General features: G+C 40.8%; 1 protein-coding gene across 1 annotated transcript in view; it reads left to right on the top strand.

Annotated features, from left to right (window-relative positions):
• Positions 1-24,512, top strand: part of PER3 (period circadian clock 3) — a 69,454-nt gene that overhangs the window by 20,807 nt on the left and 24,135 nt on the right. Inside the window, 7 exon segments of the mRNA XM_010849939.1 lie at positions 651-729; positions 3,384-3,490; positions 3,968-4,124; positions 11,892-11,997; positions 13,623-13,751; positions 14,342-14,471; positions 24,248-24,380. Of these exon segments, the coding sequence (XP_010848241.1) occupies positions 651-729; positions 3,384-3,490; positions 3,968-4,124; positions 11,892-11,997; positions 13,623-13,751; positions 14,342-14,471; positions 24,248-24,380 (841 nt within the window).

Raw genomic sequence — 24,512 nt, 5'->3', positions numbered from 1 at the left:
CCACATTTTGCAACCTCTAAGTATAATAAAAGATTTCCATCCTGAATTCTAAATCACTCTGGGTTTGACTGTTGGATTACTTGGGATGAGTAAAGTATTCAGTGTACACAGACTCTCTGTATTTAACTTGAGTAGGTATTACTTTTTAAAAATTATTATTTTTGGCTTCACTGGGCCTCTGTTGCTGTGAGGGCTTTCTCTGGTTTTGGCAAGCGGGGCTGCTCTCTAGTTGCAGTGCGGGGGCTTCTCATTCTGGTGGTTTCTTGCTACAGAACATAGGCTCTAGGTGAGTGGGCTTCAGTAGTTGTAGCACATGGGCTGGCTCTCAGGTGAGGGCTCAGTAGTTATGGCTCCTGGGTTTAGTTGCTCTGAAGCATATGGGCTCTTCCTGGACCAGCGGTTAAACCCGTGTCCCCTGAACTAGAAGGCAAATTCGCAACCACTGGGCCACCAGAGAAGCCCATGGGTTTTACCTTTTGACCTACTTAAAATGTAGTTAATAATGAAAAGTATTAGATTTGGCTGCTCAAAGGCCTGCCCCTTAAGTGAGATTTCTGCCATATCATATAGAGTTTGTTGCCTTTTTAATATGTTAAATGGATAATTAATAAGATATTTGCCTCTAAAACGAGTCTTTCTGTTCTTCATAGCTCCTCGAATCCCAGCAGATAAAAGAATTTTTACCACAACACATACTCCTGGTTGTGTTTTTCTTGAAATAGATGAAAGGTAAGTACTTCTTTAAGCCTAAAAGAAATTTGTTTTGGAAAATAAAATATTTAAAACTTTATGTTTAACATCCATCTACATAATGACATCTATCCATTTGCCCATTTGATGTTTGTCAGTTTGAAATTTGTGTTGTCTAAAATTTTAACATATCTTGCTTGTTGTACTTCTAAGATTTACAAGTTATCATGTTTTATTTCAAAGCTTTAGGTGGGTCAGAATTATTTTTCCGTGCTGCCCAAGAGGACAGTGAACCTTGGACCCATAGTATATCAGTGTTAGTCCCCGGATTGTGTCCAACTCTTTGCAATCTCATGGACTATATATAGTCCTCCAGGCTCCTCTGTCAGTGGGATTCTCCAGGCAAGAATATTGGAGTGGTAGCCATTCCCTTCTCCTGGGGATCTTCTTGACCCAGGGATCGAAGCCGGGTCTCCTGCATTGTATTTACCATCTGCGGCACCAGGGAAGCCCCCATAGTGTATAATTATGGTCAAAATGAGACCTAGACGCTGGCCTATGAGCCCTGTGCACATGTATTGCTTGCTCTAGGCAAGTGCTTCCCAGTTTATGATGAATTTTTATTAGTCTGAAGTGAAGGGGGAAAGGAGCAAGAAAAATAAGGCAGATTTCTTTTCTTGTAAAGCTAAGTTTACTTAATTTAAAGAATTGTTACTTGTTTTGAACTTATGTCCTACCTACTTTTTTTTAGTTATTAAAATAGTCTTTGTTATTTAACAAGTAGTGATAGTAGATAGTCATCATTGCTTATTGTTTTTTTTTTATACCTTTATTTGGAAAAATGAAACATTGTTATCCCCTGATCATACCCTTCATCTTCCCCCACGCTTGTGTAAAAATTTTACTTTATTTGTGAAATCGGAAAATCTGAGAACTAATACATCAATCATATTATAGGTGAGCATAAAGCAAAAATGTGAAAAAATCGGACACAGTTATGATAGGTAATAATTTTGGTTTTAAAAATTTTTTAACATCCAGGGAATTCCCTGATGATCCAGTGGTTAGGACTCAGCACTTCCACTGCTGAGAGCCTGGGTTCAATCTCTGATCAGGAAACTGCTGCTGCTGCTAAGTCACTTCAGTCGTGTCCGACTCTTAGTGACCCCACGGACTGCAGCCTATGAGGTTCTTCCATCCATGGGATTTGCCAGGCAGGAGTACTGGAGTGGGGTGCCATTGCCTTCTCCGATCAGGAAACTAAGATCCCACAAACTGCATTGAGGCCAAAAAAAAAAAACCAAAAAACTTAAAAAAAAAGTTTTTTTAACTTCCGGAAATGGATTTATTACCCATTTATTACCATTTAGTTATGAAACTAAACAGTAATAGTGAGTTATTTTGTATAATATAATCTGTATAAGGTAAGAAAATTTAGCTAAAGATATTCTAAAAATAGCTTGAGTTTATTGCATTAGAAAGTATGGTTAAGACTCCAGGCTTCCACTGCAGGGAGTGTGGATTCGATCCCTGGCTGAGAAACTTAAGATCCTGAATATCATGAGGATGTGGCAAAAAATAACAAAGATTATATATACATGAACTTCCCTGGTAGCTCAGACGGTAAAGCGTCTGCCTGCAATGCCGAAGACCTGGGTTCGATCCTTGGGTTGGGAAGATCCCTTAGAAAAGGAAATGGCAACCTACTCCAGTACTCTTGCCTGGAAAATCCCATGGATGGAGGAGCCTGGCAGGCTACAGTCCATGGGCTTGCAAAGAGTTGGACACAACTGAGCGACTTCATTTTCTTTCTTTCTTATATATACGTGAAAAAAAGAAACTATTTGTGAATTTGTACACATAGAAAATGTTTACAGAGTCAGTTTTTTTTCTAAGTCATCTTGAATGTCTGGTCATTAGAATTTTCTTATGAACATTTATCCTACAAATGTCTTTGTGACTGGTCCTCTATTTGATACTACTGTTTGGGAGACATTGTTTTTGTATACTTTTAAATACTCTGTATAAATTTGTAGCCTGCTTTCTTCATTTTACACCATAAGCATTCTTCTGTGTTATAATATGATCTTTGTAGACTTTTTAAAAGGCAGTGCAATTGAGGGCCTCAAGAGACCTCTGAAAAAGTGAAAAATGTTAGTTGCTCAGTCGTGTCTGACTCTTTGTGACCCCAGGGACTGTAGCCCACCACTCCTCTGTCCATGGGGATTCTCCAGGCAAGAATACCAGAGTGGGTTGCCATTCCCTTCTTCAGGGGATCTTCCCGACCCAAGGACCAAACCCAGTTCTCCTGCACTGCAGGCGGGTTCTTTACTGTCCGAGCCACCAGGGAAGCCCTCTGAGACCTCTACAAAACTTGTGAAAAGTATAGACTCCTAGTCTCACCCCAGAAATGCTGATTTAGGAAGCAGTGAGCCTGCAAGTCTGGCTTTTGGAAGTTTGGCAGGTGATTCTGATGCAACACCTCCAGTGACCAACGCTTCTTAGATTATGTTAACTCTTTCCCCACAATATAGGCACTCGGGTTGCTTGCTGCTTTTATAAATGCTGTAATGAACATCTCTGCATACCTTTCTTCATATTTAGAGTTTGTCTGAAAAGTACTGTTGAGAGTGTGTAAGGCACAACAGTCGCTTGGCACGATGACGTGCTGCCTGTGCTGTGTCTGTGCTCAGGGCTGTGCCTTTCCTGGGTTACCTACCTCAGGACCTGATCGGGACATCCATCCTAGCGTACCTGCACCCGGAAGATCGCTCTCTGATGCTTGCCATGCACCAAAAAGGTAAGCACCTGCTTCTTTACAGGAGGGCTTTTTTTTTTTTTTTTTTTCCCACTGATCTCCTTAAATTTTTCATTTCATTTCTCCCTAGAGCTTCTCTCAACCTCTAATCATTAGAAGTGCTCAGTCACTCCGTCCTGTGCAGCCCCCTGGACTGCAGACCACCCCCATGGAATTTTCCAGGCAGGAGTGCTGGAGTGGGTTGCCATTTCCTCCCCCAGGGGATCCTCCAGGTGATCTTCCCGACCCAGGAATCGAACCCATCTCTCATGCATTGGCAAGCAGTGCGACTAGTGCCGCCTGGGAAGCCCCTTGATCATTAGAGTGTTACCTTTAATCAAGAAAACAGTGTATTGAAACCATTGAAACAGTATTTTTTTCTATTTTGATATTTTAAAACATTTACAAATAAGTGCCTTAAGAGAGGCATTTGTAATAAACATTCATGTTAAATAAATTCTGTCTTATTGTTTTATGTAGTCTTGAAGTATGCAGGCCATCCTCCCTTTGAACACCTGCCCATTAGATTTTGTTGTCAAAATGGGGATTACGTCATACTGGACTCCAATTGGTCCAGCTTCGTGAACCCATGGAGCCGGAAGGTTTCTTTCATCATCAATCACCATAAAGTGCGAATGTAAGTCAATCAGTTTTCCTATTTTCTAAAAAATGTTTTTTCAAATAATATTCTCGGGCCCATTGACTCCTCTTTGAATCAGTTGACACACGAACTCAACAAAGAACAGGTTTTTGACAGTGCTTCTGGAAGACAGTTTGGCCTTTAAATATTAAGAGCCTTATAATATTTCTACTTCTACTTCCTTGGCCTAGTAACTCTATTATGGGAGTATGCTAAAGAAATAAGTCTAAATGCAGAGAGCTTTGTAAAGAAAAGACAGATTCTGCAATGTTATTTAATTGTAATAGCTTATATTGTTGTTGTTCAATGGCTAAGTCATGTCAGACGCTTCTTGATCCTGTGGACTGCAACACACCAGGCTTTTCTTCACTCCCTCCTGGAGTTTGCTCACACTCTTGTCCATTGAGTCGATGATGCTATCTAATCATCTCATCCTCTGCTTTCCCCTTCTCCTCCTGCCTTCAGTCTTTCCTAGCATCAGCATCTTTTCCAGTGAGTCAGCTCTTTGCATCAGGTGGCCAAAATATTGGAGCTTCAGCTTCACATTAGTCCTTCCAATGAATATTCAGAGTTGATTTCCTTTAGGATTGACTAATAATAGCTTAAATGTCATCATTAAGGAAGTTCTGAAACATTTGTTTGACATGTTATTATATTGATCCAATGAAAATTTTTATAGAAAGTATGTATCATGGGAAATTGATATATTAGGTGATGGGAAAAGCAGCCTGCAGAATTCTTATACAGCCTAATTATGTTTAAAACAAACACTATGAAATAGGAAAAAGAAGATTAGAAAGAAATAAAATATAAATTTTGATTATGTGTGGATAGTGGATTTGGAGTAAGGGGGTTTTTTTTCTCTTCTTTTCCTTTTCTCAACTTTAACATTCTCTTTAGTGAGCCTATAAGATTTTTTTTCTTTTTTCTATTTTTTTTTCTTTTCTTCTGCTGTCAAATTCCACTTATTTGTCTCAATTTTGTTACATCTTTATTTTTTAAATATAGATTCTTTCATATTTATTTGCCTTCTGGCACTTCTAATTCAAGCCTGCTTGATTATTCTTTCCTGTCTGTGTAAAAACCTTACAAATGAATCCCAAGGAACCTGGACCATTGTTCTTATAGTCTGATATCCTGTTGGTCCCTGGGCTTTGTGGTCCATATAAAATTGACCTGGAGGTTTCACAGCCAGCCCATAAGTTTCCCTTTGATGTCTGTTTCTATTAGGAATGGGAATTATACCTAACTCTTCAGTACTAAATTGAAGAAAGTGGGGAAAACCACTAGACCATTCAGGTATGACCTAAATCAAATCCCTTATGATTATACAGTGGAAGTGAGAAATAGATTTAAGGGACTAGATCGGATAGACAGAGTGCCTGATGAACTATGGATGGAGGTTCGTGACATTGTACAGGAGACAGGGATCAAGACCATCCCCAAGAAAAAGAAATGCAAAAAGGCAAAATGGCTGTCTGCAGAGGCCTTACAAATGGCTGTGAAAAGAAGAGAAGCGAAAAGCAGAGGAGAAAAGGGAAGATATAAGCATCTGAATGCAGTTCCAGAGAATAGCAAAGAGAAATAAGAAAGCCTTCCTCAGTGATCAGTGCGAAGAAATAGAGGAAAACAATAGAATGGGAAACACTAGAGGTCTCTTAAGAAAATTAGAAATACCAAGGGAACATTTCATGCAAAGATGCTCTCAATAAAGGACAGAAATGGTATGGACCTAACAGAAGCAGAAGATATTAAGAAGAGGTGGCAAGAATACACAGAAGAACTGTACAAAAAAGATCTTCATGACCCAGATAATCATGATGGTGTGATCACTCACCTAGAGCCAGACATCCTGGAATGTGAAGTCAAGTGGGCCTTAGGAAGCGTCACTATGAACAAAGCTAGTGGAGGGGATGAAATTCCAGTTGAGCTATTTCAAATCCTAGAAGATGATGCTGTGAAAGTGCTGCACTCAATATGTCAGCAAATTTGGAAAACTCAGCAGTGGCCACGGGACTGGAAAAGGTCAGTTTTCATTCCAATCCCAAAGAAAGGGGATGCCAAAGAATGCTCAAAGTGAAGTGAAGTGAAGTCGCTCAGTCGTGTCCGACTCTTTATGATCCCATGGGATTTTCCAGGCAAGAATACTGGAGTGGGTTGCCATTTCCTTCTCCAGAGGATCTTCCCCACCCAGGGATTGAAACCGGGTCTCCCGCATTGTAGGCAGATGCTTTATTGTCTGAGCTGCCAGGAAAGTCCCGCACAATTGCGTTCATCTCACACGCTAGTAAAGTAATGCTCAAAATTCTCCAAGCCAGCCTTCAGCAATATGTGACCCATGAATTTCCAGATGTTCAAGGTGGTTTTAAAAAAGGCAGAGGATCTGGAGATCAAATTGCCAACATCTGCTGGATCATCGAAAAAGCAAGAGAGTTCCAGAAAAACGTCTATTTCTGCTTTCTTTACTATGCCAAAGCCTTTGACTGTGTGGATCACAATCAACTGTGGAAAATTCTGAAAGAGATGGGAATACCAGACCACCTGACCTGCCTCTTGAGAAACCTGTATGCACGTCAGGAAGCAACAGTTAGAACTGGACATGGAACAACACACTGGTTCCAAATAAGAAAAGGAGTATATCAAGGCTGTATATTGTCACCCTGCTTATTTAACTTCTATGCAGAGTACATCATGAGAAACTCTGGGCTGGAGGAAGCACAAGCTGGAATCAAGATTTCTGGGAGAAATATCAAGAACCTCAGATATGCCACCACCCTTATGGCAGAAAGTGAAGAAGAATTCAAGAGCCTCTTGATGAAAGTGAAAGTGGAGAGTGAAAAAGTTGGCTTAAAGCTCAACATTCAGAAAACTAAGATCATGGCATCCAGTCACATCACTTCATAGCAAATAGATGGGGAAACAGTGGAAACAGTGGCTGACTTTATTTTTTTGGGCTCCAAAATCACTGCAGATGGTGATTGCAGCCACGAAATTAAAAGATACTTACTCCTTGGAAGGAAAGTTATGACCAACCTAGACAGCATATTAAAAAGTAGAGACATTACTTTGTCAACAAAGGTCCGTCTAGTCAAGGCTATGGTTTTTCCAGTAGTCATGTATGGATATGAGAGTTGGGCTATAAAGAAAGCTGAGCGCCGAAGAATTGATGCTTTTGTACTGTGGTGTTGGAGAAGACTCTTGAGAGTCCCTTGGACTGCAAGGAGATCCAACCAGTCCATCCTAAAGGAGATCAGTCCTGGGTGTTCATTGGAAGGACTGATGTTGAAGCTGAGACTCCAATAGTTTGGCCACCTGATGCGAAGAGCTGACTCATTTGAAAAGACCCTGATGCTGGGGAATATTGAGGGCAGGAGGAGAAGGGGATGACAGAGGATGAGATGGTTGGATGACATCACTGACTCAATGGACATGAGTTTGGGTGCACTCCGGGAGTTGGTGATGGACAGGGAGGCCTGGCGTGCTGTGGGTCATGGGGTTACGAAGAGTCAGAAATGACTGAGCGACTGAACTGAACTTCAGTATTATGCTGCTGCTGCTGTTCTTTTTCAGCCGCTAAGTTGTGTCCAGTTCTTAGCAACCCCATGGACTGCAGCACGCCAGACTTCTGCATCCTCCACTTTCTCCCAGGGTTTGTCAGTTTCTGTTGAGATGGCGATGCTATCTAATAATCTCATCCTCTGCTGTCCCCTTCTCCTTTTGACTTCAATCTTTCCCGGCATCAGCGTCATTTCCAATGAGTCAGCTCTTTGCATCAGGTGACCAAAGTATTATAACTTCAGCTTCAGTATCTGTCCTTCCAGTGGCTATTCAGGGTTGATTTCCTTTAGGATTGACTGGTTTGATCTCCTTGCAGTCCAAGGGACTCTCGAAAGTCTCCAACACCACAGTTCGAAAGCATCAGGTCTAAAACACTCAGCCTTCCTTATGGTCTAAGTCTCACATCTGTACATGACCACTGGAAAAACCATAGGTTGATAAATTATCTTTTGTATTTTTTAATTCAACTTTGCAGATATAAGCATAAAACTAAGAACAGTAGATCTCCCAGTCTTATTTTATCCTATGTTAATATTGTGATGGAGTGATGCTGGGCAATGATGAGATAGGCCTCAGGTTGCTCTGACCTGACTGTGCTCCAGGGTTCAGCCTCTCACCAGAGTGAGTCTGCAGCCTTAGTGGAAGCATCAGGCTCCCTGCATCCCTGACTCATGAGGCTGATTTGTGGTAGAAGACTAATCTGATAATTAAGGTAGCTAATATGACTGCCAAGGAAGAGCTATTCATGTTGATCAGCCCAGTAGGGAAACCTGTTGGGAAATGAAGATAAAATTAGATGGTTGCTTAGAAAGAATATAGGAAACCCCACTTCTTCTGATGAGATGTCCATTTGGGTGTCTGTTGACTGGTCTGAGCACTTCCCCATCAGCACCAGAGGAATGTCCTAGATTTTTTCTCCAACTATCCTTTCCATTCTTTGATTAAAAAATGTATGGAATAGGGGCTTTCAATGGCCAATAAGTCAAAAATCTCTCTTGGTACATGTCACAATGCACTTGAAAATATGTGTTATTTTCAGATATCTTTTGATACTGATTTCTAGCGTAGTTCTACAGTGATAAGAGAACAGACTCTGTAGGATTTCAGTACCTTTAGACCATGAAATTTTTGCACCTTGTTTTATGTCCCTGGATATGTTCCAGTGTCTCCTAGTTTAGACTCTATGGGAGCTTGAATATAATTTGGATCCTACTGTTGTGTGAAAATTGTATAAATCTTAATTATGTTGAATTGGTTCACAGTTTACTACATCCTTCTACTTCTCTATGTATTCATTCTACTAGTTTTTGAGAGTTTGTTATTGAATGTGTTTGTGTTAGTCACTCAGCTGTGCCTGACTCTTTGTGACCCCCATGGACTATAGGTAGCCAGGTTCCTCAGTCCATGAAATTCTTCAGGCAAGAATACTGGAGTGGGTAGTCATTTCCTTCTCCAGGGGATCTTCCCAACCCAGGAATCGAACCCAGGTCTCCTGCATTGTAAGCGGGTTCTTTACCATCTGAGCCACCATGGAAACCCTTTGATATTGAAACCCCAACTAAAAATCTTAATTTATCTACTTTAAAAAATAATGTATATATATGTATATATAGGAGCTATATGTAACTCTCCTCTATTTTCCAAGTCTTCTGTAAATACCATACTTTTGTAATTTAAAAAACGGAAAGAGAAAAAAATTACTTAAAAAAATATATATATATGTATGGAGTAGGGACTTTCCTGGTGGTCCAGTGGTTAAAAATTCAAGTTCCATTGCAGGGGTGCAGGTGTGATCCCCAGTTGGGTAGCTAAGACCCCACATACCTTGAGGCTAAAAAGTCAACACATAAAACAGAAACAATATTGTAATAAATGCGTTAAGACGTTAAAAATGGTCCACATCAAAAAACAATCTTAAAAATATGTGGAATAAATTGACATATTAATACTTACAGTGTTTTCAGTGCTTTTTTAAGATTATACCAATATTTGCATCTCCACATGCAGGGTTATGTGAGGGAAAGCATTCAGAGTCTAGTAGGTATTAACCTCTCACAGAATAATAATTATCTGTTATGTTTGTGTAGTTACTTTAATGCATTTATCCCTTCAATAAGTATTAATGAAGTACCTGCTGAGTCAGGCGTTGTGCTGGACCCTAAGGATGAGGTTGTAAACAGAGCAGACATTCTCTTTGCCTCCGTGTAGCCCAGCGCGCACGGGAAAGCAGAAACTACTCATGTGCTGTGACACACGAGTAGAGTTTTGGAAAGGTGACAGTTGAGGTGGGAGGGGGGCTGTGAGAGTGTTCAGTGAGGGACCCTAACCTTAATTATCTTTTTGATATTAAGCAGCTCTGTGGGGAGGAAGGCTAGGTGCTTATTACCTCTCACATTACAGAAAAAAAAAAATCCACATTCGGTGAGAGTCACTTTCTCACCGATCTCTGAGGGAGGAAGTTGCAAAGAGGAGATGAAAATCAAACTTCCTTCCTTAGCCTTCAACCAATTTCCTGACAAGCACCGCAGCCAACTCTTCCTGCTGAGTTGATAGCATTTGTTGAAAGTGGTGTCGCTCTTGTGACGTGAATCATTTTTTTTGGCTGAGTGATGCAGTTTGTGGTATCTTAGTTGATCTTAGTTCCTTACATGTGCATGCTCAGTCATATCTGGCTCTTAGCAATCCTATGGGCTGTAGCCCACCAGGCTCCTCTGTCCATGGGATTCTCCAGGCAAGAGTACTGGAGTGGGTTGCCATGCTCTCCTCCAGGGGATCTTCCCAACCCAGGGATCAAACCTGAATCTCCTGCATCTCTTACATTGCAGACAGATTCTTTACCACTGAGCCACCGAGGAATCCTTAGTTCCTTGACCAGGGATTGAACCTGAGCCCTTGGCAGTGAAAGCTCTGAGTCCTCATGGCTAGACCAGCAGGGAATCCTCTCATGTAAATCCTTTGAGTGATGTAATTGGTGATTAAATGTGCAGCTCAGTTTTGTAGGAAGGGTCCCCACCGGGAATATCCCAGTCTCATTGCACAAAGTCGGACGTCCTATTTTCACTCAAACTTACACTTGACCAGCAGCCCAGACACCTCTGGATGACACTCAGGCTCATGGTGCATGGGACAGGAGGAGGGGGAAGTGGTGGAGCAGTTCCAGTGGCGCTCACATATTGTGAGAGTTTAGAAAATGTGGCATATTCTTGATGTATGTCATGAAGCAAGGCTACTTCTTGTCGCATAGAGGGGTCCCGAGTCATCGTCAGTTCCTTCTCTTAGTTGCTGTTCAGCTAGTAGATTTCAGATGCTCTAGAATTTGAATATAAAGACTGAAGGTTTTGTGACAGCCACATGTTCACCGTGAGGATGGGAGCAGAATCATCTTTATTACATAGCTCAAGTGATTAGATACATTAAGCATTGAATGTTGTTTGACAAACTTAAGGTCTTAAATGGAGAAGGAAATGGCAACCCACTGCAGTATTCTTGCCTGGAGAATCCCATGGAGGGAGGAGCCTGGTAGGCTACAGTCCATGGGGTTGAAAAGAGTTGGACAGGACCGAGCGACTTCACTTTCACTTTCACTTTCAAGGTCTTAAAATTTCTTAGAAAAAAAGTGAAAAGTGAAATTGTTAGTTACTCAGTCGTGTCTGACTCTGCGACTCCATGGACTGTAGCCCACCAGGCTCCTCTGTTCATGGGATTCTCCAGGCAAGAAGACTGGAGTGGGTTGCCATTTCCTCCCCCAGGGGATCTTCCTGACCCAGGGATCAAATCCAGGTCTCTTTCATCTCAGGCGGATTCTTTACTGTCTGAACCACCAAGGAAGCCCTCAGTTTCAGAACCAGTAGGTTACTCAGTCCATGTTAAATTTGGAGACCAGTAGTTGTTGAACATGCTGTAGTAGCTGAGGAGGTTACTTGTCACTGTTTTAAATTTATACAGATACAATGCTGAAATGATTTTGGAAAGATATGAGCTATGAAGAGACTGAACTAAAATCTGTTAACGTCTCCCTTGTTTCTTTGGATTTTCTCTGCTTCCATAAATAGAATATGAGCTTCATGTTTTCTGTATTTGGAGTTGAAGAGTTGCTTTGTAAAGACATAGCTTTATTGTTTGAATGTTCTATTAAAGATCACTTTAGACTTCATTGTGAATGAATCTTAAATTGCTTGACTCAGTCTTTCCCTTGGCATTTTGTAGGAGTCCACTAAACAAGGATATTTTTGCCACCAGAGTAAAAAAGATGAGCAATGTTGACAAAGACATCACAGAATTGCAAGAACAAATTCAAAAACTTCTCTTACAGGTAAAGTGAGAGATTTAAAAAAAAAAACAAAAAACGCAAAATTCTTATAGTTGTGTTTAATTTTAACATTCAGTCTTAGTAAAGTCATTTCACAGAAATAAACTGCTAGCCTTACCCTCTACATCCCAGAAATTTTTGTCTTCTTTTTGTTTTTAAGTTAAATTTCATTAATCTTGTTTTCCTTTATCTGTGTTAAATACACAGGACATTTTTATAAGAACCTTTTTGAAGACAGCATAATGAGTCACAGGAAGCAATTAGACAAAGAAGTTATTTCTAAATGAGAGAATTCTTGTCTTTCAAATGCTGCCAGTGTTTTAGCTTTGCTGTTCTTTGAAATAATTAATTTTAAAAGTTGGGGGAGGAGTGGCGGGTCTCAGTATCTCTAATCATTAGATGAGGCAAAAGTATGAAAAACAACTACCTGTTGAAAACAAGTACCAAAATGATTTCTCCAAGAGATTCAGTGAGTAACCTTGTTGAGTGTTTACTGATGGTGAAAGAGGAGAGGAGCAGGTTGCCCTCACTGGACTGACTCTGTTTTTAAAGGAAAAGGAACTCCGTCTTACAGACTCGGCAAACTTTTGGACTGTATATCTAGGAGGCCATGGAGATAAAATACCAGCAGCCGAATAGGCCTCTTAGGCAGATAAAAACCAGACCAGGCAGACCCTGTACTTAGCTAGAGCTCCCAGAGCCAGAAGGAATGCAGTGTCCCCTAAGTAATCAATCACTATCTATAATCTTAATAATACCTATTGCTGTTGGCTAAGCTGTATGTCCAGATAGCTTTAGAATGTGAATTTATGGCTGTAACCTGATTGTATCTTTTAATAACATTGTCCAGAGTGGGTTTTAAGAATTTGGGGATATGGGTTTGGGTACCTACACTTTGGATATAAAAGGTTGTCACAAAAATCGGTCAGAGTCTCTGGGTCAAGAGGAAACTCTGCCTTGGACCCGCCGATGTAATAAGCTGCACTCCACCATTCACGCTGTCCTTCTGAGGGAGTTAGCTTCCCTGAGCGTTTGGCTACAACAGTGGTACCACTAAAACTGTTGGTCAGTAATTTTCAAAATGTCGTTCATAAAATCTCTGTTGTTCAGTTGCTAAGTCGTGTCTGACTCTTTGCAACCCCATGGACTACAGCACACCAGGCTTCCCTGTCCTTCACTGTCTCCCAGACTTTGCTCAAACTCATGTTGATTGAGTCAATGAAGCTATCCAGCCATCTCTAGGGTTCATGAAGTATCTGTTAGGTTTGGGGGGATAGTATGGTATGTATTGGTATTTTGTTTGTTCTGCCTGTTTTAAACTCAGCATCAAGAGTTAGAGTTTATCTTCATGTTTTGTTAAATTTATTAACCACGGCTTTTAAAAAAAATCATCGTACTCTAAATACCCACCTAGACTAGAAAAGTAAACTCTGCCCTTGAGAATTACTGAGATGAGAGAGAAATGTCCTCTACATCAGCATCACCCTTCACACGCCACCATTAGGAGTCCAAAAATTTTCACCTTAATTTAGTGATTACTGCAGGTGAGCACAGAGGCAGGTAATGCAGGTCTCCCCTCTAACTTGCCGTGTAACCCGGGGCTGCATGGGCCTCCCTCTCTCTCACAGCCTGTTCATGGGAGCATGTCCAGCGGCTACGGGAGCCTGGGGAGCAGCGGGTCACAGGAGCCTCAGGTCAGCCTCGCGTCCTCCAGTGAGTCCAGCGGGCATGGCGTGGATGAGGTGCCAAAGGCACCAGTGAGCAGGCACGTGTGTGCTTCTGAGCACATATCCTTTTCTCCATGTGTTGTTACCCGTGACGTGTCAGCACCGGTTCTGTACCTCGACATGTGTGGCTTCTCAGTATATGCTCTTGAGTTGAAGACCTGATTTGGTCATAGACCTTCTGATCTACTTCTGATTGGGAAAAATGTCTGTAAAAAGAAAATCCCACCTTTAAGAAGGTGGCATTTAGGCTACTTGTGTGCTTTCTAAAAATTAGCCTGGGGGCTTCCCTGGTGGTCCAGTGGTTAAGACTCAGCACTTTCACTGCAGAGGGCATGGGTTCAATCCCTGGTTTGGGAACTAAGGTCCCACATGCCACAGGGTGCAGCCAAAAAAATAAATAAAATAAAACAATTAAAAACTAGCATGTTGTGGACAGGTTGATGCAAAGCCTCCTTGGCACCCGTGTGCTGTGGCTCAGCGGAAGACTGAACTAATGCTGTTATGGTGATTTCAGTTACTCTGTCCTCAGAGAACCAAGAGTTACATGTATTTGGTTTATGTATCTCTTGATGTACATTGTTACAATCTTTGAAACATTGTTCATCACTCTTTGCCCTAAGTTGACTTTGTAGCACATCTGTGCCAGTGTGAACAAGATCAAGAATCTAGGTCAGCAGCTCTACATGGAGTCAAGGGCCAAGTCAGCAAACAAGCCAGTATTGGGAACCCGCTCAGGACAGCCTGGGGTAAGTCATCAGGGCAGTTCCCCGCTCTCATGAAGCCATGACCCCTGCGTGTTGCTATTCAGGTTTATATACCCAGATGACAAAAGTAATAACAATCATAATAATGACAATAGCAGCAGCACATACTATCCTGAAAGTTAAATGGTGTTAGAATGTAGTCACAGAACACTTCTACTAAAGAATTGACGTTTCTGCTAATTCCAACTGATTTGTTGATTTCCTCTCTATGTTGTTCAGTCTCTAAATCACATCTGACTCTTTGTGACCTCATGGACTACACTCTGGTGATGCCACCCAACTATCTTGTCCCCTCTCGTCCCCTTCTTCCCCTGCCATCAATCTTTACCAGTATCAGGGTCTTTTCCAGTGAGTTGTCTCTTTACACCAGGTGTCCAATGTATTGGAGCTTCAGCTTCAACATCAGTCCTTACAGTGAATACTCAGGGTTGATTTCCTTTAAGATTAACTGGTTTGATCTCCTTGAATCCAAGGGACTCTCCAGCACCACAGTTCCTCTGTATGAGCAATTTATAAACCAAACTTGTTAATTTTAGAATGGATTTCAGATAATCAAATATTATTAAAATGATAATCCCTTCCTATCATTTCAAACAAATGGAGAATGTCAATGACCTAAATTGAATGAAAAACTTGGTCTTTTTCTTGCTTACATGCTTTTCTTTTCTCAATATGAGGTAAGGAACATTTCAGAAGAATTGGATCAATCATGATAGTTGACATTATTTTAAGAAGTTAGTCTGTATGCATTATAGGTCCACTTGAGAAGGGAATGGCAAACCACTTCAGTATTCTTGCCTTAAGAACCCCATGAGCAGTATGAAAAGGCAGAAAGATAGGACACTGAAAGATGAACTCCCCAGATCCGTAGGTGCCCAATATGCTACTGGAGATCAGTGGAGAAATAACTCCAGAAAGAATGAAGGGATGGAGCCAGAGCAAAAACAACACCCAGCTGTGGATGTGACTGGTGATAGAAGCAAGGTCTGATGTTATAAAGAGCAATATTGCATAGGAACCTGGAATGTTAGGTCCATGAATCAAGGCAAATTGGAAGTGGTCAAACAGGAGATGGCAAGAGTGAATGTTGACATTCTAGGAATCGGCAAACTAAAATGGACTGGAATGGGTGAATTTAACTCAGATGACCATTATATCTACTACTATGGGCAGCAATCCCTTAGAAGAAATGGAGTAGCCATCATAGTCAACAAAAGAGTCCTAAATGCAGTATTTGGATGCAATCTCAAAAACGATAGAATGATCTCTGTTCATTTCCAAGGCAAACCATTCAATATCACGGTAATCCAAGTCTATGCCCTGACCAATAATGCTGGAAAAGCTGAAGTTGAATGTTTCTATGAAGACCTACAAGACCTTCTAGAATTAACACCCCAAAAAGATGTCCTTTTCATTATAGGGGACTGGAATGCAAAAGTAGGAAGTCAAGAAAACACCTGGGTAACAGGCAAATTTGGCCTTGGAGTACAGAATGAAGCAGGGCAAAGGCAAATAGAGTTTTGACAGGAGAACACACTGGTCATAGCAAACATCCTCTTCCAACAACACAGGAGGACTCTAGACATGGACAGCATCAGATGGCCAACACCGAAATCAGATTGATTATATTCTTTGCAGCCAAAGATGGAGAAGCTCTATACAGTCAGCAAAAACAAGACCAGGAGCTGACTGTGCCTCATATCATAAACTCCTTTTGCCAAATTCAGACTTAAATTGAAGAAAGTGGAGAAAACCACTAGACCATTCAAGTATGACCTAAATCAAATTCCTTATGATTGTACAGTGGAAGTGAGAAATAGATTTAAGGGACTAGATCTGATAGACGGAGTGCCTGATGAACTATGGACGGAGGTTTGTGACATTATACAGGAGACAGGGATCAAGACCATCCTCAAGAAAAAGAAATGCAAAAAGGCAAAGTGGCTGTCTGCGGAGGCCTTACAAATAGCTGTGAAAAGAAGAGAAGCAAAAAGCAAAGGAGAAAAGGAAAGATATAAACATCTGAATGCAGAGTTCCAGAGAATAGCAAGGAGAGATAAGAAAGCCTTCCTCAGTGATCAATGCAAAGAAATAGAGGAAAACAATAGAATGGGAAAGACTAGAGATCTCTTCAAGAAAATTAGAGGTACCAAGGGGACATTTCATGCAAAGATGGGCTCGATAAAGGACAGAAATGGTATGGACCTAACAGAAGCAGAAGATATTAAGAAGAGGTGGCAAGAATACACAGAAGAACTGTACAAAAAAGATCTTCATGACCCAGATAATCACGATGGTGTGATCACTGACCTAGAGCCAGACATCCTGGAATGTGAAGTCAAGTGGGCCTTAGGAAGCATCACTGCAAACAAAACTAGTGCGGGTGATGACATTCCAATTGAGCTATTTGAAATCCTAGAAGATGATGCTGTTAAAGTGCTGCACTCAATATGTCAGCAAATTTGGAAAACTCAGCAGTGGCCACGGGACTGGAAAAGGTCAGTTTTCATTCCAATCCCAAAGAAAGGCAATGCCAAAGAATGCTCAAACTACCGCACAATTGCACTCATCTCACATGCTAGTAAAGTAATGCTCAAAATTCTCCAAGCCAGCCTTCAGCAATACGTGAACCATGAACTTCCAGATGTTCAAGCTGGTTTTAGGAAAGGCAGAGGAACCAGAGATCAAATTGCCAACATCCACTAGATCATCAATAATGCAAAAGAGTTCCAGAAAAATATCTATTTCTGCTTTCTTGACTAGGCCAAAGCCTTTGACTGTGTGGATCACAATAAACTGTGGAAAATTCTGAAAGAGATGGGAAGACCAGACCACCTGACCTGCCTCTTGAGAAACCTGTATGCACGTCAGGAAGCAACAGTTAGAACTGGACATGGAACAATAGACTGGTTCCAAATAGGAAAAGCAGTTCGTCAAGGCTGTATATTGTCACCCTGCTTATTTAACTTCTATGCAGAGTACATCATGAGAAACTCTGGGCTGGAGGAAGCACAAGCTGGAATCAAGATTTCTGGGAGAGATATCAGTAACCTCAGGTATGCAGATGACACCACCCTTATGGCAGAAAGTGAAGAAGAACTAAGAGCCTCTTGATGAAAGTGAAAGAGGAGAGTGAAAAAGTTGGCTTAAAGCTCAACATTCAGAAAACGAAGATCATGGCATCCAGTCCCATCACTTCATAGCAAATAGATGGGGAGAAACAGTGGAAACAGTGGCTGACTTTATTTTTGGGGGCTCCAAAATCACTGCAGATGGTGATTGCAGCCACGAAATTAAAAGACACTTACTCCTTGGAAGGAAAGTTATGACCAACCTAGACAGCATATTAAAAAGCAGAGACATTACTTTGTAAACAGAGGTCCATCTAGTCAAGGCTATGGTTTTTCCAGTGGTCATGTATGGATGTGAGAGTTGGACTATAAAGAAAGTTGAGTGCCAAAGAATTGATGCTTTTGAACTGTAGTGTTGGAGAAGACTCTTGAGAGTCCCTTGGACTGCAAGGAGATCCAACCAGTGCATCCTAAAGGATATCAGTCCTGCGTGTTCATTGGAGGGACTGATGTTGAAGCTGAGACTCCAATACTTTGGCCACCTGACGCAAAGAGCTGAGTCATGAGAAGACCCTGATTCTGGGGAAGATTGTGGGCAGGAGGAGAAGGGGACGACAGGGGATGAGATGATTGGATGGCATCACCGATCAATGGACATGAATTTGGATGAACTCTGGGAGTTGGTGATGGACAGGAAGGCCTGGCATGCTGCAGTGCATTGGGTTGCAAAGAGTCGGACAAGACTGAGCAACTCAACTGAAACTGATGTATCTATATCTATACACACACAGACACACACACACACACAAGCTTCCCTGGTGGCTCAGATGGTAAAGAATCTGGGAGACTTGGGTTCGAGCCCTGGGTTGGAAAGGTCCCCTGGAGAAGGGAACAGCTACCCACTCCAGTATTCTTGCCTGGAGGATATCATGGACAGAAGAGCCTGGCAGGCTACAGTCCATGTGGTCACAAAAAGTCAGATATAACTGAGTGACTTTCACTTCACCTCACTTCACATATGTATGAGTTTCATAACTTCTTTACTTACATAAATTTCTCTTCTAATTTTTCTCCTCAAATATTAATATAATGTTGGAAGCTATTGTAGATTTTGGTCACCTAAATGTTACTGATGGTCTCTATCATTGTCAAATGGGTGTTTTACAGAATAGGGTGAAATCTTACCTGAAGTCAGTAATAATATAGTAGCTGTGTTTTTTGGGACTTGACATGATTTCCACAGCAAAAATATCAAACTGTGCCTCCTAGAAGTGGTATCACTGGGAGCCCATAGGATGCCCTCTGGATACAGCAAGTCCTTTACTTTGGGTTTTTGTACTTTTTCTTCACCTTGACAGAAGGTTTCATGTTTCCGTTTGTTTCTACTGCTGTAGATGTATGGGCACAAGATAGAAAGGGCAACTCTTTTTGTTGCTTGACACCATCAGATCTCCTTCACAAAAGGATTTATCTTAAATGTCTTTTTTTTTGCTCTTTATCATTATCCCATGTCCTGGCAGAGAAAATTCTTTGGGGGAGATTTTAAATCTAAATTCTCTAAATGTGTTCTTCATCGTCTGATCCAGGTAATGCTGCCTGCTGCTGCCTTGACCTCTGATCTCATGTTCATGAGATTTTTGTGTCCTGACCTCTGGAATTTTTTCTCAGAGTAGAAATTCTTTGTAAGCTCCTGCTTTACCCAGTTTCTTACTATCTACCATTGGTGTGGCAATACCACCAGTACTGTTGTTTGAAGCTGTATATCTAAGCAGACATCAGTACTTCGTTCACCATTTTATAAAATTTAAGCTATAGGTAACTCTGTGTACTTAAGCTGCTATTAGAAACTTACGTTTTCTAACATATGTGTTATATTTAGTGAGCACACCTGGGATGTGACTTTGGGGGAAAATCTGTTGCCATTTGGAATAACCTCAGAGAACTGATATTACTTGGGCATCTTGATTTTATTAACATTTTAAGACCTACAAGTTTAAAGAGCTAGTTTAAAAAAAAAATCTTTATTACTCAAGAGAACAGGAATACAACTTAAAGATGGAAAATGTTATAATTTAAGTATTAGAAATTGAGTAGAGACAGACACCAATGAAAAGGAAAATACTAAATGGTCATTGCATGCATGTTTTATATACGGGGTGCTGCGGCGCACAAGAACACAGGGTTTTAAGTATACATGTTGACCTGTTTTATAAAGGCAGGTCATGCTTTAGGAAAGAGTAAGAAAGAATAATAGGGCATCCCAGGTGGCACAGTGGTGAAGAATCCACCTGCCCACACAGGAGACACAAGAGACATGGGTTCAATCCCTGGGAGAAGGAAGGTCCCCTGAAGAAGGAACTGGAAATCCACTCTACCATTCTGGCCTGGGAAACCCCATGGACAGGGGAGCCTGGCGGGCTACAGTCCATGGGATCGCAGAGAGTCAGACACAACTGAGCACTCACACACACTTAAGAAGGGAAACTTTTAAATGTATTATGGCAGGACAAGGAACAACAGAGACACGTAAAGTCCCTTCATCAGCTGTACATACCGATTGATAACCTGCTGCCAGAGAACTGGGGAAATTAGGGGAAATTGAATGTTCCACTGCAAGGGTGACACAAAGCCCAGATGAAAGATGACTCATAAACTGAACTAACTTATTCCAAACTTAACAGGGAAAAAGCCCAGACAGGCGTTAAGTTCATGATCTTTCTTGAACCCAGCAGAGTGCTGAGGCTACAGGACAGCCAGCAGGCCTGTAATCTGAGGAGAGGCACACGCTTACATGAAGTGAAGTAAGTGCTGGATCCCGTAACCGACTGAATCTTGTTACCTGCAAGAGACGGACTTTCTCTGAGGCACGGTGCAAAGGGAAGCCCAAGACCTGAGAGTGGAACAGACGTTGGAAAAGAGGAGCTCTCAGGGGACCAGCCACCACCTGAAGCAGAGTGACCCTGGAGGGATCTGAAAGCTGTCATACACTGAATGAAGTCATAGCAACGGTAGACCTTTAGCCTGGCCTAAAGCTTAATTAGATTGACTCTGATGTAGTGGAAGGGAAGCCATGCCCAGTCCCTGCTGTCTTATATAATGTGTTCTCAGCAAATTGTGAAACATACGAAAAGCAAGGAAAAAACCTCCTAAGAGACAGAACAGTCATCGGAACAAGAGTCAGGCAGGACACAGACATTGGAAATAACTGAATAATGAATACAGGCTCCAAAGGATAAGGTAGACAATGTGCAAAAGCACATAAGGAATCACAGCATAGAGAGGCAACATAAAAGGAAGGATCAAGTACAAATGCTAGCAGCACTGGAGGTAAGTGAATGCCACTGATGGGCACTCAACTCAGAAGAGAATCAGTGAACTTGAAGGTGAATGAATAAAAATGACGCAAGCTGAAACAGAGAACAGGACATTCAGTGTAGAACCTCTTAAGAACTTAGGTGTACTTCCCTGGCTGTCCAGAGGTTGCCTCCAGTGCAGCGGGTGTGGGTTCAATCCCTGATTGAGGAACTAAGATCCTGCACGCCATGTGGCTCAGCCAAAAAAAAAAAAAGAATTTGAGGACAGGATTAAATGATCTAGTAGGAGTAATTGGAATCTCAGGAAGAATACTTGAAATAATGGCTGAGATTTCCACATTCAAAGAACATCAAGTAGCATAAATACAAAAAAAAATCACAAAATAAAAATGCTTGGGCATATCATATTCAAACTAAAATAAAACCAAGAGAATATATTGAAGGTAACCAAAAGAAAAAAAGATTATAAACAGAGAAAGAAAAATAAGAATAAAAATTACAGTATACATTTCTTCAGAAACCATGAATGTTAGAAGACAGTAAAATCTTCAAAGGAGAAAACCATAAATGCAGAATTATACACCTAGTGGGAAGTATCTTTCAGAAATGGAGATATAAAGATTTTTCTCAAACAAAAGCTATAGGAATTTACTGCCAGCAGTAAATTTGTTCTATAGGAGTCCTGAAGGAATTTGTAAAGGTAGAAGGAATATGATGCCAGACATAAAACTTGGGTCTACACAAACCAATGAAGAGCACTGGAAATGGAATAAAGTAAGATGAAATGCCTAGGGCTTCCCTGGTAGCTCAAATGGTTAAGAATCTGCCTGCAGTGCAGGAGACGCGAGTTCAATCCGCATGTCAGGATGCTCCCCTGGAGAAGGGAATGGCTACCCACTCTAGCAGTTTTGCCTGGAGAAGTCCATGGATGGAGGAGCCTGGCTGGTTACAGTCCATGGGGTCACACGGAATCAGATATGACTGAGTGACTAATACTTAGGCACTTAAGATAAAATACTTATTATTTTTCGCTTATTTTTAGTTACTCTAAAAGATAACTGACTAAAGCAAAAAGAATATTTTGCATTTATAATGTGTGTAAAAAATACTACAAAGAACAGGAGCTAGGTATTGGGAATATACTGTTGTAAAATTCCTTCCAAATTTTATTATTTGGAGTATATTGATGAGATAGAAACTAACTTCTTACAATATGTTTGTAAACTTCAGGATAATTATTAGTAAAAAATTTTAAAGTATAAATAATATCAGTAGACTTGGTAAAATGTAATTTAAAACACTTAACCCAAGTGAGACAGAAAACGAAGAAAAAAGAAACAAACCAAAAAACCCAGATGGAACAAATGGAAAACAACTAGCAAGAGGTATGGCAAAAACCATCACAATATTATAATTATCCAATTAAAATTTTTAAAAGGGGGGTACATTTTAATCCAACAGCATTGATCACATCAAATGTGAATGATCTCAATATACCAGTGAAAAGACAAATTGTCAAATTGGATGGAAGAGCAAGATGCACCTGTATATTGTCAACAAAACCCATTTTGAATATTAAAAACATAGGATAAAAGTAAAAGGTTAGAAAAGATATGCCATGCTAATAGGAGTCCAGAGAAAACTGGAAAGCACTGTACTAAGGTCAGACACAGTCGCCTTTAGAACAAGGCTTTCAGAGCAATATTGCATAAAGACTAGGAAGTTGATTCTCTGAGAACATAAAACAAGCCTGTTGATGCACCTAACGCCAGAGCTTCAAAATATGTAATATGAAGCAAAAATTGATAAAAACTTCAAGGAGAAATAAACAAATCCACAGCTATAGTTGGAGACCACAACATATGGAAACCACAATGAAATGTCACCTCACACCCATCAGAATGGCCATCAAAAGGACAAGAAATAGCAAGTGTTGTTGAGGACCTGGAGGAAAGGGAACCCTTTTATACTATTGATGGGAATGTAAACTGGTGCAGCCACTGTGGAAAAAAGTATGGCGGTTCCTCAAAAAATTAAAAATGAAACTACCATATAATCCAGCAGTCTCATTTATGAGTATTTATCTGAGGAAAATGAAAACACTAATTTGAAAAGATATATGCTTCACTATGTTCATTGCAGAATTATTCCCAATAACCAAGACATTGAAACAACCTAAGTGTGCATCCATGGATGAATGGATAAAGCAACTGGTATATATAGAGAATGGAGTACTATTTGGCCATAAAAAGAATGAAATTCTTCCCTTGTGACAGCAAAAGGACTTTAGGAGAACTGTGCTGTGTGAAATAAGTCAGAGAAAGACACACGGCATATGGTTTCACTTACATGTGGAATCTAAAAAAAAAAAAAAAAAGCTCATAGATACAGAGAATAAATCAGTGGTTGGATAAGACTCCTCTACTGGCTGTGTCTTCTCTACAGAAAGTTCTTCAGTGCTCCAGCCTGTGGTCTTTTTTCTCTCTCTATACCTCTGCTATCCGATTTGGTAACCACTGGCACCCCACTCCAGTACTCTTGCCTGGGAAATCCCATGGACGGAGGAGCCTGGTAGGCCTTCGTCTATGGGGCCGCTAAGAGTCAGACACGACTGAGTGACTTCACTTTCACTTTTCACTTTCATGCATTGGAGAAGGAAATGGCAGCCCATTCCAGTGTTCTTGCCTGGAGAATCCCAGGGACGGGGGAGCCTGGTGGGCTGCCGGGTATGGGGTCGCACAGAGTCGGACGCGACTGAAGCGACTTAGCAGCAGCCGCAGCCACATTTTGCAATTTAAATACAAATAAGTTACAAATAAATAAAATGTAATATGTAGTTCCTCTTTTGTTGTAGCCACACTTCAAGTGCTTGGTTGCTGGATGTGGTGGTACTGGCTACCAGGTTGGACAGTATAGATAAAATACCATTCTGTCATCATAGAATGTTCTCTTGGATACCAATTCAGCACAGGCAGTGCCACGCACTTTCTGTCACCACACATAAGAACGCACTGTGTCTGTCACCCCCTGCTTAGTGATACCAGGATCCATCAGTTGTAGAGGTGGTAACATTGTAAAAGTCCCCATCAGCCTTTCACCTTTCACCTGTTTGTTCCTTGATAATCTTTGCCTGAAACATTTATTTCACTCCTTTTTTAAAAGGTAAAAATGCAGTTGTTCATGTAATTGTTCTGTGTGATATCTTTCTATATCTGCTCATTTAGATCTGAGCTCATTTTTAATAGCTATATAATATTGATCATGTCTATTCTAAAGTACCGTATATCTATCCTAAAATATCATGATTTAATTTTGCTAAATAAGTACATGTTCTCAAGAATATATTTTTAATTGAACATCCTTTCATTCTATTTCAGATGAGCAGAAGACCTCTTCTTCCTTACAGACAGTGAAAAATAATAGCATGTATACTGAGTCCTGTGAGGATTTGAGAAAGGTTCAGCATAGCCCATCCTATCAGCAGATAAACTGTATTGATAGTGTTATCAGGTATGAGACACAAGTTTTGATAATGTGTTAGTTTTTCCAGAAGTGTGTGTTGTCACTATGGAGCCTTTATATCGTTTTTAATAGCTGTTGTCTTGATTTTTCACCAGCTATTGTCTTGATATTTCACTGTAG

Source organism: Bison bison, unplaced genomic scaffold (genome assembly GCF_000754665.1).
Source record: "Bison bison bison isolate TAMUID 2011002044 unplaced genomic scaffold, Bison_UMD1.0 scf7180017864289, whole genome shotgun sequence".
Classification (NCBI taxonomy): Eukaryota; Metazoa; Chordata; class Mammalia; order Artiodactyla; family Bovidae; genus Bison; species Bison bison.
The sequence above is the reverse complement of the archived record's forward strand: the minus strand, read 5'-3'. Positions and strand labels throughout refer to the sequence as shown.